We start from the raw sequence: 16,421 nt of genomic DNA on the forward strand, positions 1-16,421 counted from the left end.
AATGGGGGAATTGGGTAGGGGGGAAGGCGAGGGGGGAATAGGGGGGAGGGGGGATAGGGGAGGGGTGGAATCGGGGACGAGGGGGAGAATGGGGGAGGGGGGAATGGGGGATGATGTAGGGGGGATGGGGGGGATGGGGGAGGGAAGGGGAATGGGCGAATTGGGTAGGAGGAAGGGGTATACGAGTGGGGGGGGGGGTGAAGGGGGTGTGGTGGGCGACGCTCACAACAACGAGCGGAGCGCCGGGCGGTTAAAATACGGCAATTTGGCACAGTAGGGGGGATACAGCTGGTGGTGCAAAGACCGGTCATCTCAGTCAGCCAACCCATGGCACCTGCTGGGTCTATCCCGTGACCTCCTGCGAGCAGCGAGCCTTCGACACTTCACGTGGCCTCAAATTGGGCACCTAGCCTGGCACAGGCTAATATCCGGCGAATGGCGGATATTGGTATTGGCGTTAGCGTAGTGAAGGGACCGCTGCTTAACTGGTCCTGTGGAAGCAGTTTAACACGCGGTAGGCTTACGCGACCAATATCCATAAGTAATATAGACTTTTTTTGGGGAGGGTCAGATCGCATGAATATAAATGTTCCCGAAGCGGGAGGATTTCTCCAACAACAGAAAGATTTCTCCACAACTCTGTAAATGTTTCAGGTTATTGGTAGACTGGAGTAGGTGGCATGTGGGGTTTACTCTCCAACACATCGGTGTGCTGAACTAGTGACAAACCTTACTAATTGACTGTGTCGGATGGTGTCGGGTGGTGTCTGGTGGTGTCCGGTTTAATGACGCATTTATATTTACGCGATCTAACCCAAAAAAATGCATTCTGGGCAGTTGGAAGCACTCGCCCCTCTAAACAACAACGGAGGGCAAAGGAGCGACGCTCACAACAATCGAGCGGAGCGCCGGGCGGATAAAATACAGCGAGGTTGGCACAGGAATGGAGGCAACAGCTTGGCGCCAGTCATCTCAGTCAAGTCAACCCATGGTGGCCCCTGGGCAGGGACGTGCGGTCAGGGGAGACAGGGGAGGCAGAGCCTCACCTGCCATACTCCAATGAAAATAGCTGTTACTAAAAAAAATATTAAGATTTTTCCACTGATCTGTGTTATAAATGTCATTTCTATACGATTCCAATCATTTTTATAGTCAAAATCGCCAAATCTGTGGAGCTCCGCTGCAAATACAGGAAGAGACGAGAGGTGAGGCAGCGACGGGCTCAGCCTCCCCTCTGATTGCGCAACCCCTCAGTAACTGGATGGAGCGCGGGCAATAAGCGCGTGCCTGTTACTATCTCAGTATGTCACCAATGTAATGTTTGTAGACCCCTTCATGTCCTTGCCTTCCATACTCCAGGTAACTAATTTCACGTATGTGTATAAAGATATTTAGGCTCGCTGGTCTCATCATGAAACTGCAATGAAAAAGCACCAGGGGAGGCAGCTATCACATCTGCCTCACTGAGGGGGACGTGTCTAACACGCCCCCTTAGTGAGGCCACGCCCCCCTCAGTGTGTGAATCTGGCTCTGACACTAGCCAGTGCCTCCCCAGCCATTGACCTCACCGCACGTCACTGCACCTGGGTCTGGTCCAGTTGACCCCCCCCCCCCCCCCACCGCACTGTCAGTGAGCCTTCGACACTTCACGTGGCCTCAAAGCGGTGCACCTGGCCTGGCACAGGCGCGGTGGTGACGTCACCGTCACTTGGTGGCGAATGGTGGGTCCTGAGTTGCTATTGTGAGTTAAGTAAAGGAAGGTGTGGGCTGTCTTGAGCAGTGGTTCGTCTTAACCTGGGGTGCATGCCACCCCTGGGGGGTGCGAGATGCCCTTTCTGGGGGGTGCGAGACGTGGCCAGATTTTGTTTAAAAAGGTAATAATCGAAAACACAAATTAGGCACGGGCACGTAAGTACAACTACTTTGTTTCATGAAACCTCCGATGTATTGATTAACATTATGCATATTTTTTTACGATTGAGAACCAAAAGGGGTTGTAAAGGCTGCAGTGAAGGTTGAGAACGACTGGTCTGGGAGATTGCAGGGACCGTCAAGGGGCGGGGCGTTAGTGGGGGGCGGGGCTTGAGGGAAGTGGGGGGGGGGCATGTAGGAAAAGGGGGCGGGGCAAGTCTGCATCTACGGCAGGGGTCGGCAACCAAAATAACAAGAAGAGCCATTTCTTTCCAATTCGGTACAAAATTCAGTATTTCAAGAGCCGCAATGCATCTGAGTACATACGTACTCATCGTCAAGAAGCAGCCCGTAAAGAGCCGCATGCGGCACCGGAGCCGTAGGTTGCCGACCCCTGATCTACGGTAATCAATAAATACATATTGCTTGGGTGCTAAACTACCCGAGTCGAGCTCTGTGATGTTCAGTGTTTGGTCAATTATATTATATGCACATGAATAATAATCTCTCGAGTAAGTATAAAGTCCAAGCGTGACCCTTACATCCGCACACTTTGGCAAATAGGTTAATTGACGACTTTAACTCTTTGGTTCTTTCGGTAAAGTCACGTAGAATGGAAATAATAAAATAATAAAAAACCCATAATAAAATAATTATCACAACGCAAGTAGCCGTCCTCAGGTGGAGAACAGGTCTGTCGAGGAGACAGAGTCTACGTGACTTTAACGAAAGAACCAAGAAGATGAATCCCTGCAGTCACGAAAGCTTTAAATCGAAATTTTGGCTTTAACTCTGATGAGTGTCAATATGACTCAGCCGAACCACGTGTGATCTCAGGGGCCGTCCATAAATGACGTCACGCACCTGGGGGAGGAGGGGTCAGACATTTATGACGATGTGTGACGAAGGGGGGGGGGGGGTGAGAAATGTGACGTCACATCAAAATGCGCAACTTTAAATATAGACAACACGTTCTACTTAATTAAATAGACTTTTTAATAAACGTTTTGTCCTACAACATCAGAGTGCAGCGCCACATTAAATACGCAATATAATGACAATAGTTTCAAGCGATTTAAAGCATGTTTTATTTGGGGAGGGGGGCAGAGCTTTGTGACGTCATATTTGAGGGGGGGTCTGACTTTTTGTGACGCCGTGTGACGAAGGGGGGTCAAAAATCGTCCAAAATCGCGTGACATCATTTATGGACGGCCCCTCATTCATAATTGTGAAAATGGAAAACATTTATCTTTTTCTGGGAGCTCAAAGGTTAATTGTTACCATGCAGATGTCTCATTGTTTCATGTCTCGTATAGTAGGAATACTATTCTATTTGATTTGTGTTTAAAAAGCAACATTGTCCATCAATTATTATAATACAGCACAAGGTTCCCTTTGCAAAGGACAATTATATTGCTATCTCGCCTTTTGCTCGTCCAAGGACGGGTGTATTGCAGTAAATCTGAAACTTACAAGCGAAAAGCAGACCGCGACGTGATATTCATTGCATCAATTCGTGTGCAATTTGTAAGACCGTGGTGACACAGACCTATTGCATTTTAAGGTTACAATCCCTTGTTCATCATGACGTCTTTTTACTTTGATGTCTCAACAGCGTTACGGAGAGCACGTGACGTGAGGGTTCTGCCTTTGTAGTGAGGGTTGTCAGTTGACGCCGAGGAGGGGGGAGGAGGCGCCTCGCCCCCCCCCCATGTGGAGTGACGTCACCCGCTAATTAATATTAATAGAGGGGGGGGTGTCCATTTGGAGGGCGTCACCTTATAATGATTATTAATGAGGGGGGCTGGTCGACGTGGAGTGACGTCACGCGCGTTACACACATATATTTGGTTAAATATAATAGTAAATAACCTTTGCATGCATAATTAACATCAGCTATGGTCCATCCACTGCTGGATGGAGGCCTCCCCAAGCCGTCGTTACCTCTCACGATCCTGCAAAAATCATCCTTGCACCTTCACACGAATTGATTTCTCGGATGCGTTCCATTCGTTACATTCATTAATGCAATATATCGGTATCGTAAGCGAATAACTATGCGGTAATTAATACATGCATTCAGGATATATTCTTTACATGTCCACCGACAACGTAAAAGGCACAATCAAAGAGGTCAACACAATGGATGAGGACATAACTGGGCTCATTACCTGCCCTCTTATTGATGATGGTCGTTAAGGACTGCAGAGGCTAATGGCACGAAGATGTGTTTTGACGTTAACCACATCCAGCATCATGTGCTGTGCACACCATTTGCGCAGAGACAATGTGGACGCAGCTGCGCCTGCTTGTTACACTTCGGGCGAATTTACTCACTCACACGTGCGGTGGTCTCAAGGGCAAACAACCTCTCTCCTATCCCGCACGACAACAAAAACAAGAACGATCACAGTTTAGAAAATGGGAAGCCTCACTGTCCTGTCCTTGGGCAGACATTTTAGAACGGCGAATTTATTTTCAAATGTATTTAAGATACATTTGAAAAAGGTTGGCTCAGAGGTAAAGAACCTTGAGCTGGGCACCGCAGAGATCCATGGTTTTGAATACAGGCTGCTGCCCTTGATTAACGAGGGGTTTCAAATGTAGTGAGTTGATCGCCTTAACCTGGTCACAAACGAGTGCACAAAACACCCATTACGTAAAATTTGGTTCTACATTTAACATGACTAAATTCCAGCTCCGAGAACAAATATGTTGGTTTGACTGCTGTGCGACAAACGTTGAGGTGACTGGGTCGCAGAAACAAGTGGGAACATATTCAGGATAGTCGGGATGGTGTCGCCCTCGACTGTGGGGACCAGAAGTCACTTGAAGGGGTGTCAGAAGTAGCTCTGTGTTATCTGTTTCTACGGGCCGTTCTCTAACACGAAGGGTTACACTGCTCTGCGAGATATCCAAAAGGATACTGAGAATCTTGGCATGACGCCGATAACACAATCAGGATAACATTTAGGGAAAATGAAAGATATTTTTGGTAAAGGAAAAAGCCTACGTGTTAAAAAGGAAAAAGTGCATAATCCTTTAAAAAATAATTGTTAAAAAAATACTAAATCAGGGACCTGGGTCTTTTGGAGTGCAATATCATACGAGGTGATACTGGTAGGAACCTCCTGGTTACACCAGCCCACAGGGGATTATTGTGTCCGTCGTGCAGGAAGGGGCTGGGTGGGGAGGGGCTGGGTGGGGAGGGGAGGGGAGGGTGGGGCTGGGTGGGGGGTGGGAGGGGTGGGGCCGGGTGGGGAGGGGCTGGTCACCCCGTGGTGCCCTTATAAAACTCAACGTTTAACCTACTCACGCCGGCTTGTGCCCGCCCTCACAGTCGGGCATATTTGCGGAATACACTACGCCGCCGTTGACCCTGGCCATTGACCGAGCAACCCAACGTTCCTACCAGCTCCCTCCGCAGGAATGTGATATTTGAATTTGCCACATCTCCATAATGCCAAGTTGGAGACTCTCCACGGACATGTTTATCAGCAGAAACAAAGTGCAGAGCAGACCCTGATGGCCGTGGTTCTGAGGTCGAAATACAGAAATGAGAAGTCATGGTAGTTTTGGCAGCTGTACATAGGCATTACGAGTTCAGGAAGTTTATTTCCAGGGGATAAAAGCATTGCGTTTATTTTACAGGATGGTAATACGGTATGTCCAGATCAGAGATTAATTTCAGCCGAGTCTGTCTAGGTCAGTGATCCTGAAAATATTCCCACACTCGGGACCTCACTATTGGTGTGACTACTAATCACATGCCACCTATTCCAGTCTACTCACGATCGAGAAAACATTTAGTTGATTGCGAATGATAGCAATACTTATTTTTCGATTTAAAGCTTTCGTGACTGCAGGGATTCATATTATTGGTTCTTTCGGTAAAGTCACGTAGAAGGGAAATAATAGAATAATAATAATAAAACAATTAAATTCTCACGACGTTTCGATTGCAACACAAGCAATCATCATCAGGTGTGAAAACCACGGCAAGAATATAATAGCAATACTGTATGTCCAGATAAAGACTTAATGTCAGTCGGGTCTAGCTGTGTCAGCGAGTCAGAAAATATGACCCCAATGGCACATCACAACCGGTATTCCTCTCACTATCCATGCGGCTACTAGTTACATGCCAGCTACTCCAGTCTATATCAGTAACCTCAAATATTTTCAGCGAGAAAATAAGCCAGTGCAGTTATAAGTAAAGCATAAAATCATGCACAGCCGCATACATATAATAATAATACACAAATCGTGTGTGGTTCACTGCTGCTTAAACCCTGGCTGTCGGTTTAATCTCGACTTGTGACACTGTCTGGTTAAATGAGTCACCTGCCTGCATTTGATTGCCTTCGGCTTATTTGTGCATTCATTCAAATGCAGGAGCACATCGTTGTTTTTGTCATGGTGTGAAGATGAAATGTCACAGCTTGGTTATAGTAAGAGGAGCAATAATACATTTTAACATACTGTGCCACCTCAACGATTTTCAAGTTTCGATTTAAAGCTTTCGTGACTGCAGGGATTCATCTTCTTGGTTCTTTCGGTAAAGTCACGTAGAAGGGAAATAATAAAATATTTTATTACGTTTTAATTTTTATTATTTCCCTTCTACGTGACTTTACCGAAATAACCAAGAAGATTATCAAGTTGTTCTTACGATTAAAAATTGCGACACAACCTCAGTTGGACATGAAGCTGCTTTCATTGCGTGCAGCGCATGATTGTACATTAACAAAGATAATCCTCTGAGCAGCTTCAAGCGCACTAAGTCATTATCCCTATCTACAACTGGCTGTGCGGGTACAGGAAATTGTGAGTGTGGCATTGGAATTATGCACTGTATGCGGGTACGAGGTAGTCACGCAATGTCCACTGTGAAACCTATAGCGAGCAATGCTGGGAATCAAACACATTCCACACGTTCCAAGCAGGACTGCACTCACCACACACATCTTCTTGGTTCTTTCGGTAAAGTCACGTATTATGTTTTATTTTTATTATTTTATTACTTCCCTTCTACGTGACTTTACCCAAAGAACCAAGAAGATGAATCCCTGCAGTCACGAACGCTTTAAATCGAAATTTAACCACACACACATCAGAATGTACGGTGTCTGTTTTAACGTGTTGCCTTTTAGCACTTAATTGTGTACAAAATGCTGTCCACGTACTTTTAAAATAGTTTGTTGTGACAACATGGGGATGGATACCTTAATGGAATAGTAGATAGTGGAAAGTGATGCTGATGCATACACCTCATAGAGTGTCGTGCTGCAACATTGCTCTAGATTTAGTGACAGGTGGTCAACTGCGTACCAAATACGTATGAATGACAAGAGAGTGAATAGCGTTGCTGCACATGACATGTTATATGGGCAAAGCCTTACCGTATTGAATCACCATTGACTGCATTTTCTATGCGTGCATTATCACCGTTCAACGCTAGATGGCAACTTCTCTTTATTCACAGCTACCTTGGCGCTTAAACATTGTAACACTATATTTAACAACACACAAAGATGTGCCTTGCATGTACAAAATGTCTGAACCGTATCGAGACCACTAGTGTGGCCATTTTGTTGTTTGGACCACCAACTAAAAGAATTGTGAAAATGTGACAGTGCCAACAGACAGCAGTAGAACAAAAACACAATTTTAGACCTGTTTAGTCCTGATCAGGGCTCAATCAATGTTCCCCTGTTGCCATATCCATCTAGTAACACTATACGTACATGGAGAGCTCTCATCTTTATGCTATTCGTGACTGCCGAACTCATCAAGGTAGTTAACATCTCGCCACAGTGGAGCCCCTAACTCTGGGCAATCCTAACTTTGGGACATTTCTGGTGTAAGCAGGAGAGAGTCCCTCATCCTGGGTCCAACGTAATCACGATTATTGTTTCATTCTTGTGATGTTGCTATACGTGTACATTTCTTTGCACAATAGCGTCTGGTCTGTATTGGGGGGGGGGGCGGTATTGGGGTGGTGCCTCACCTAAAATTTGCTTTGAAATTTTTTTTTTCCAAAGTGTAACAAAAAAGTGGTAAAGTTACGTTACTTTACTTACACTATAAAATCGACACAAGGGGTTGATTCAAGTATTTTTTTTACTTAAAAATTTCCTGACTGCAGGAATTCATATTCTTTGGTTCTTTCGGTAAAGTCACCTAGATAAAAATGCCAATACACTCACCAAGCTTAAAAACCAGGCTACATTATTGACTGCCAGTACATTCACCGAGGTTAGGAACCAGGCTACAGTCTACATTATAGACTGCCAGTACACTCACCCAGCGTAATAACCATTACTACAGTCTACACTATAGACTGCTAGTACACTCAACAAACTTAATAACCGGGCTACAGTCTACATTATAGACTGCCAGTACACTCACTCCGATTAAGAACCAGGCTACAGTCTACATTAATGTTTTTTTTATTTGTATTACATTCTTATAATTAAAATTTGTATTCACTTTGTTTTTATTACTATTTTTCTATCTACATGACTTTACCGAAATAACCACATATTTTTTTAATTCAAAGTAGGCCTCGGCAAGGTAAGGTAATTTACCCTTTTTACCGGGTAAAAGGGTAAAGGTAAAGGTGTCGACATGCCAAGGGGTAAGGTAAGGGGTAAGGTAAAGGGTAGGGAAAAGGTAGCTCGGAAGAATTGCCCGGTAGGGTAAAGGTAGCGCGCAGTATTACCCGGTAAATACGGTACCTTGTTAACCGCTAGAAGCTCCGTGGCGCAGTCCGTGGCCTCCATTTAACAAGTAATATAAAAAAAAACTTTTTGGGTTGCTCGGTCAATGGCCAGGGTCAACGGCGGCGTGGTGTATTCCGCAAATATGCCCGACTGTGAGGGCGGGCACAAGCCGGCGTGAGTAGGTTAAACGTTGAGTTTTATAAGGGCACCACGGGGTGACCAGCCCCTCCCCACCCAGCCCCACCCCACCCTCCCCACCCAGCCCCACCCCACCCTCCCCACCCAGCCCCTCCCCACCCAGCCCCTCCCTGCACGACGGACGGACGGACACAATAATACCCTGTGGGCTGGTGTAACCAGGAGGTTCCTTCCAGTATAACCGATATGCTATATCGATTAGCTGCCGTGGTGTTTTTCACTGCAGTGCCACACGTATGTATGTTGAATTTATTTCGCACCGTATGTAGCCAACCGTGCTAATCGGATGGGGCAGTGCCGCACGTACTCACACGTGCCCCTAGCAGTGTTTTTGAAAATATGGAGTGAGAAATTAAGCCCCGATCGTAGCTATACGATTGGTGGGATGATTCGGGTTTCTGTGAGTCTGGAGGGAGGGATTGGTTTGCATTCCTAAAGGTTTGCCGTTGGTAAAATAGAGTGCATGTTGTTTCATTCCCATTCTGACCTTTACTCTCTTGAAAACGAATTTCTCGAAATTGAAAGATTTTTTTCAAAATAGCTTTTTGTGTTTAGTTTGTTGTCCTTCCCCCGCACCTCCGATTATCACGGTTGGCTACATACGGTGCGAAATAAGTTCAACATAATATGGTACAGTATCCAGTTCTATATTGGTAATTACATTTACATGTAAATCTAAAAACTACAATAATTCAATCCCCAAATGAAGGAAAAGTTTACCTACTATCTACTCGATGCACATATATGTTGTATGTGTGGTTGTGTAATTAGTTTGTACGAAGTAGTGTAAAACAAATACAATACAGCACCATATTTCTCAATATTCTCCACAAACCCGATTATGTTTGTTTATTTCATAGGAAATTGTCAATCACAACCCGAACAAAATGAATATGTAAACGTGCTGTTGCATTTGTGCCAGGAGATTCACATAATTCCAATTTCATTTGTTACACAGGTAAGATTTAACATTCAAGAAACCAGTCCCTGGACATGTCACGGTGTGTATTGGTTTATTCATTAAAATCCCTTTTTTATGATTGACTCAATGTGGCTTAAATAATCTGTACATTGGACAATACATTAGCAGATGTAAAAGCTTGGATTGTTCTTTAATTGTTTTCTTTGTCCTTCGTAAGACATTGTTGATCAAAATTTTTTTCCCGAGAGCCTGCAAAATGAAAATGCGACAATTAATGCAATGGACAGAGTGAACAAAAACGAATCTTACTTACATTCAATGCATGTACACATAGATTAAAGTACACAAGCAAAATAATAATCTTAGCTAGCTTAGACAAAACACATGCTTTATAGTCCGTCTACCGAGGAGATGGAGCAATGAAATCGGCTCATATGCAGGAGCTCGATGGATTGTTGCTTCGTGAGTCCATGAGAAATGATTGCTTGGGGAGACTTCCATCCAGCAGTGGATGGATAATGACATATCATAATTTTTTGACGTAATTATTTTTTGACATTTTTAAAAATGTTTTTTCAACGTATCCTCAAATTTACACTTACCGCAAAAATCAATTTAACCAGCCATGACTCTTGTGATGAATTCTGTTCACAGAAAATACAAATTATTAATGTTTACACAGCATACACACACAAAAAAAATCAGTATTCCCGGTTGCAATGGTAATAAAATATATTTTGATAAATTAACATTTGTGCAAGGTTTGCATACTTGTTAATATTGCAATTTGTATGCAGATTTGTATATACATTAAATATATGAATTTTGTAACAATTGGCTATGACATTTTACATTAACGGTTAGTTATGGTCAAATAACCCACGTAACTCAAACATCATGGGAAGCTATCACCCAGCAGTGGATTGACAAAAGGTTGTAAATGATAACGTTGCAATACATATACATTACTTCATTAAAATCTTGTGCTGGTATTGGCAACTATAATATTTCCAGAATTGGGTCTTCACAAACTATCGTACTGAATTACAAAATGAAGTCATACCATCGATTTTCATATATCCTTCTGCATCTTCCAGGCCAGCGAGGAGGAAATCCACATCTTCCAGCGGCATCTTCTCTCCTGTACATATCAATAACAGAGCGAAAGTGAATAATGGAACGTAACACACAACAGTGGCTGTAAAGCTGCTGCTGTTTAAGTCAATAGATTACTTCATGTTTTAACACCTTTGTTGAGGACATCACACATTTCAAAGTGTGCACTGTCAAGGGACTGAAATGGTCTACCCACCGAGAGTCACGAGGAACTGGCGCACCTCAGGGGCCAGCACTGTACCATTTCCCTCCTTGTCGAAGAGCTTCAGACCCTCCTTAAAGTCCTCGACGGTTCCCTCCTCTTTGAGGTTGACAATGAACTGAAGCATCACCAGAAACTGATCAAAGTCCACCAGTTTGCCCTCCATTTCTGTGGGTCAATGGGGTGGAAGATTTTCATGGTGTGGGTGTCAGGGTGCAAGGGAAGGGAAGGTGGTGTAGACAGTATTGTTATTACAAATTCATTTGTAGAAAAAAATGCATGAAACTGCATCAACATTCAAAGCCAATCTTAACTTTGGAGCTTTCGTGACTGCAGGAATTATTCGTTGGTTCTTTCGATAAAGCAACACAGGTACAGAGCTCTCTCTGTGTGTCTTGGTGATATCTGTCTGCTTATATGTCTGTCTATAATTTTTTCTGGTTAGATTTTATGTCGCTATTTCATTATACCTGATGATGATTGCTTGTGTTGCAATCGAAACGTCGTATGCTATTATTTAATTTATTATTTCTTCTTTATACGTGACTTTACCGAAAGAACCAAAGAATAATTCAAAGCCAATTTGTCACGTTTAAGATGCACACTCAACAGCTGTTGCCATTGTACGCTCGGTGTTATGGAAACAAGAACCACGAAGCAGCTTCCTTAACTGTCAAAGTGGAAACTCATTATTTGCTTGATAATCTAGACCAGTGGTTCCCAACCTGTGGTCTTCCGATCACCAGGTGGATGGGAAGTGGTCTGCAGCACTGTTGCAGTAACTAATTTTTCTCACAACAATTTATGTTTTAGGTGAGTCAATCAAAAGTAACTTAATAATTTTCGTGAAATTTTAATTGGAAATAAAGCTATTGCTCCTTGGTGGTCTGCAATATATATATTTTTTTATTAAAGGTCTAGAAAGGTTGGTGAACCACCGGTCTAAAAGACGCTCACACTATACTCTTTGGTTATTTCGGTAAAGTCACGTATAAAATATAAAATAAATTAAATCACGATGTTTCGATTGCAACACAAGCAATCATCGTCAGGTGTGAAAACTACAGCATGAAAACTTTTGCTGAAATGGGAGAGATGCTGTGGTAAGGGGTTATATAACTACTATTGTCCATGGATAACAATTGCCACAGGGGGGCACTGTTGCTAACATTTAAGGGCGATATGAGGGGTACAACACCACCGATTTACACACACACATGCATTCAGAGGGCCCGCAGTGAGCCGAACTGAGAATTCAGAGGGAAGTCTCACCAGGCAATTTTGTAAAATTATCTGAATTGAAGGTGCACCTACCCCCAGGTGGCCCAGCTTGTGTGGGTGTCGTGGGCGTCTGGACACCACCAACATCTTTAAAATTGTGGCTTAGAGACACCCACAACATTTTGGAAAAAAATAATGGTATTTTTTTATTACGCATTTATATCCCTTCAATAAGGCCACTGGCAGAGCCAGTGGGGGGGGGGGGGGTGGTGGCACGTGCCCCCCCAATGATGCGATCGAAATCCCTACTTTCGATCGGATCATTGGGGTTTATTAGTAATAAATCGGCATTTTGCGACCCCCACTGTCACTGTGTATATAATTGGCAATAAGTAACGGCAAAGCAGTTATAAGTTACTCACAGAATTGTGCGCAGTTGCGGATACAGTACACGACTTCCCTGAAGGCATTCACCTTCAGCGAGCGCGATGCCGATCACACAACGCGGTTCGAATTCGACCCTCGAACGATGGCTGCGCCATCGCCGCACACACGTCGGATAAAAAGCAAGGGACAAGTCTTTACTTACTAACAACTCCTATTATTTTTCATTGCTGGAGGGGTTGCCCCTCCTACCTAAAAATCCCGGCTCCGCCATTGAATAAGGTGATACATTTAGTGATCTATCCGATGACGGGACCTTTAAATACACAGTAGCACATGCACAGTATGTTCAGTATCGATAAGCCATCCGCTGCTTTTATTTAATATAATTATAATATATAAGAACTCCTGTAATATATGATAAAGTGTGAGGCAAATTTTGTTGATCCTATCTGTTATCTGCCCAATAACAACCGTAGACCATTTGAAAATAAGATACTCCCAACTTTCAGAGTGTGGCTGTTTCTCTGTATACACCTCATATTTTTTCTGGGATCTTTGGGTGGTCTTGCTCTTTCACAGAAGACAAGGACACGAAGCAAATTCGGACACACTGGGAACACACCTTCAGGCTTGAGCTTCCCTTGGACGATGCTGACTGAAAGGTTGGTGGGGTTAAACTTAAGGGCACGGATGACGTCGCCCACCATGTTTAGTGGGACCTTCATATCACCAGCCTTGTCGAAGAGGACGAATGTGCCACTGAACTCTGAAAATAATAGAACGGCACCAGAACATTTATCACCATTATGCATTTACATAGATTGCCGTGACGTTGATTCACATTGGATATAAACTTGAATCACAAATGAGTGATGGCTTTGCTGGTAAATGCCACCATCAGCTGTCATCATGCATTAGTATGGCATTAGACTTCCTTGCCATATTTCACCGCGTGTCAGGGTGTTTTCTCAATGAGCTTGTATGGTTATGTGGGGATATTTCAAGGTTGTCCCTTGGGCCCTTTCCACCAAAGAATGTCTTCTCCAAAAAAAGCTCTGCAGGTCAGCCATTTTGTTTATATATTCCACATTCGTTCATGTCTGCCATGACGAGGAAAGTATTTTAAAATCTCAGCATATATAATAAAATTATGTCGAATCATAATTATCACAATTTCAAACACCGTACTTACGATTAATTTGTTCTTTCGTGAAAGTAACCTGTTAAAAGAGAAATAAATAATCACATACTTGTGTTTTGCGAATTACGAGGAATTATTTTTAATCATGTAGTGTTTTTTACTTACATATTTATGTAAATACAAAACACACATTTCCAGGAACATATGCACACGTAAAAAGGTTGTACGCAAGTAGTATATAGCGTTGCTGTCTGTAGCAATCTGCGTGAGTACACTTTGAGGCACGCTTTGGTTGTATAAACTATGGCTTGTGAAATAAATGTGTTCATGCTACATTGCCTTAATTTACTTAACGTATTGACTCACACAATGGCTATAAAAGAGAGCTCCACATTGATAGTAAAAAAGTTCAACTTTGTCTTTTAAAAACTGCCAACTGTTATTGTTTGGTTGATGCGCAATGATCTTAGTAAGATTGTTTTTGGACATCACACCGAACGCTCGCAGACACAAAAAGCATATTTAATCAAAACCCATCTGAAGGGCAGCGCTTTTGCAGAAACTGCGCACGTAACACGGTTTGCAACGTACACAGCTCGCAAGGTGCATTAGTAAATTGATTTATAAACACAGACAAAAGGAGCAGAACATGACACATTCGACGCATGCCCATTCTGCTCAGCGAACGCACCTTGACAGCCTTGGCATCAAACACAGGCTCCTTTGGCTTTTCCGGCTCGACAGGTAGTGCCGCCTCTTTCTTCGCTGGCTCCTTCTTCGTAAACTTAGGAGGCATTCTGCTTCAGCTGTGGGAGCTCTACGGGTTGATTCACGCTCTGTCTGTCGACCACTGCACCACTTCCGCGCTACGTTCACGTCGAGCAGTTGCCGGTGTCCTGGAAGTGTACACTTGGCGCTCAGAGCGACGCTTTATAGAGAAAGGCGACCTCAGCTCCCACAGCCACCAGGGACATGCTGCCAATTTGGGCAGGAGGTTCGCTCTGTGAGCTCGAGGGCCCAACACAGGGACAGGTGTGGGTGGGGCATCTTGTAATTCATGACTAGATCACCATGTGGGGCTCTATCAGCAGGTCCAGCTATGAATGTTGCTGGATGTCTTGCAGATTGAGTGGCACAGCCTAAGCAATGGTTAACATTAAAAAAGTAGAGTTTTGCTGGATTGCTGTATGTGTGTATATATATGTTGTGTTTTCGGGTGGTACTGTGTACTTTTTTGTCACGCTGTTCAACGTTGTGCCCCACATCTTACACGAAGAACCCAGCACATGGAGCGAAACGTTAGACATGATGACGAGCAACATGCAAAAACAACCAAAAACAGATCGGAGAGCTAAGAATTATATTAATTTCCCTGTCCATTCGTTTGGAAACAGCGATCAAAAAGTGGAAAATAAATGCATTTCTGGATGAAGAAACAGCGAAAATATTGGTACTGTAAACTAAACATTTAATAAAAATGCAAGATTTTATTATAAAACTTTGTCATGATTTTGTTAAAGTAACCATATTAGTCAAGCTTACAGCAGCAGCTGTGTAAGCATATTAACCCGTAAGCAATTGCGAACCTTGAGTATCGCAAGGGAATAATCTGACACCACGCGTTCATCGTGCCGCTGCCCGAAATACGCTCTCTCGAGACGGCGTGCCGACAGCTCAACTGCTCCACCACCGCCAATGCCGCACATACGCTTTGCGCTTTGTCTAATTAATGTGACCTAACAATGCCGTTTAGCTATTGTTATTGTTGCATTTACATTGTGCGCTGCACTGGCAGTCTAGTGCGGCATGCGCTCTCGACAACATTATCAGGGAACTCCAAGTATTCGTGACATTGAGTCAGATTGCTTGGCCTGTCTTTACACTGTATTTCATCTACAGAGGTCAGCTCGAATCTGGAGATTGTGGTCTTTGCCCTCTCACCCAAAGCTAATGTTAACAGTGACTTGACAAATGGATTTTATATAACTGTTGGAAAAACACATTTGCAGCAATGTGATTGTGATAGTTTCAGTGTGTGCCAGGTTGTGAAGTTTGTTCCAGTGTGAGCTCTGATTTCTCCAGGCTGGCAGATTCTCACTGAAGCAAAAAGGCTGAGAGGTAATTACCCTGAACAGTTTTTTTTACAAGCAAGTTGAAAACTTAATAGTATTATTGGCACACTGCCCCTCTCAATAGGCAAACTTCAGGTTGCTTCTAAGGCCCCAATCTTTGTGTGGTACTAATAATGTACCATATTCCAGACAAATTACAATTTAATAACAGGAGTGACTATTAAAAATATATTACGAATATGCAAACATTGACATCGCTAATGTTTAGTTTAACCATCATTAATATACATGCTTTATTCTTAACCAAACACAAAACTTAAAAAATAAATAAATACAACATCCATGCACTTTCCCAAATTTCAGGCCAGCACCAGCCAGTGTTTTAACATCCATGGTCAAATCAGGGCCAATGCCAAAACCCTAATAAAGGCTGTGGCTCGGAGGGCAGAGCTAGTCCTCGTGTCTGTCAGCGCCTGGACAGGCGGCCAGGTTTGCAGAAACGAGTGCCACTGCAGTTGCAGCACCA

The 16,421-nt window shown here is 43.6% G+C and overlaps 1 protein-coding gene across 1 annotated transcript; it reads right to left on the bottom strand.

Annotated features, from left to right (window-relative positions):
• Positions 1-9,830: 9,830 nt before the first annotated feature.
• On the bottom strand, positions 9,831-14,743 carry LOC133346107 (myosin light chain 3, skeletal muscle isoform-like). The gene is made up of 7 exons (XM_061557511.1): positions 14,515-14,743; positions 13,875-13,902; positions 13,305-13,448; positions 11,069-11,242; positions 10,820-10,897; positions 10,359-10,400; positions 9,831-10,005 (listed from the first exon to the last, which is right to left on the bottom strand). The coding sequence occupies exons 1-6, from the start codon at positions 14,617-14,619 to the stop codon at positions 10,372-10,374; spliced, it is 558 nt and encodes a 185-aa protein (XP_061413495.1). The 5' UTR covers positions 14,620-14,743; the 3' UTR covers positions 9,831-10,005; positions 10,359-10,371.
• Positions 14,744-16,421: the final 1,678 nt, after the last annotated feature.

Source organism: Lethenteron reissneri, chromosome 23 (genome assembly GCF_015708825.2).
Source record: "Lethenteron reissneri isolate LAM-NWPU_2019-01 chromosome 23, ASM1570882v1, whole genome shotgun sequence".
Lineage (NCBI taxonomy): Eukaryota > Metazoa > Chordata > Hyperoartia > Petromyzontiformes > Petromyzontidae > Lethenteron > Lethenteron reissneri.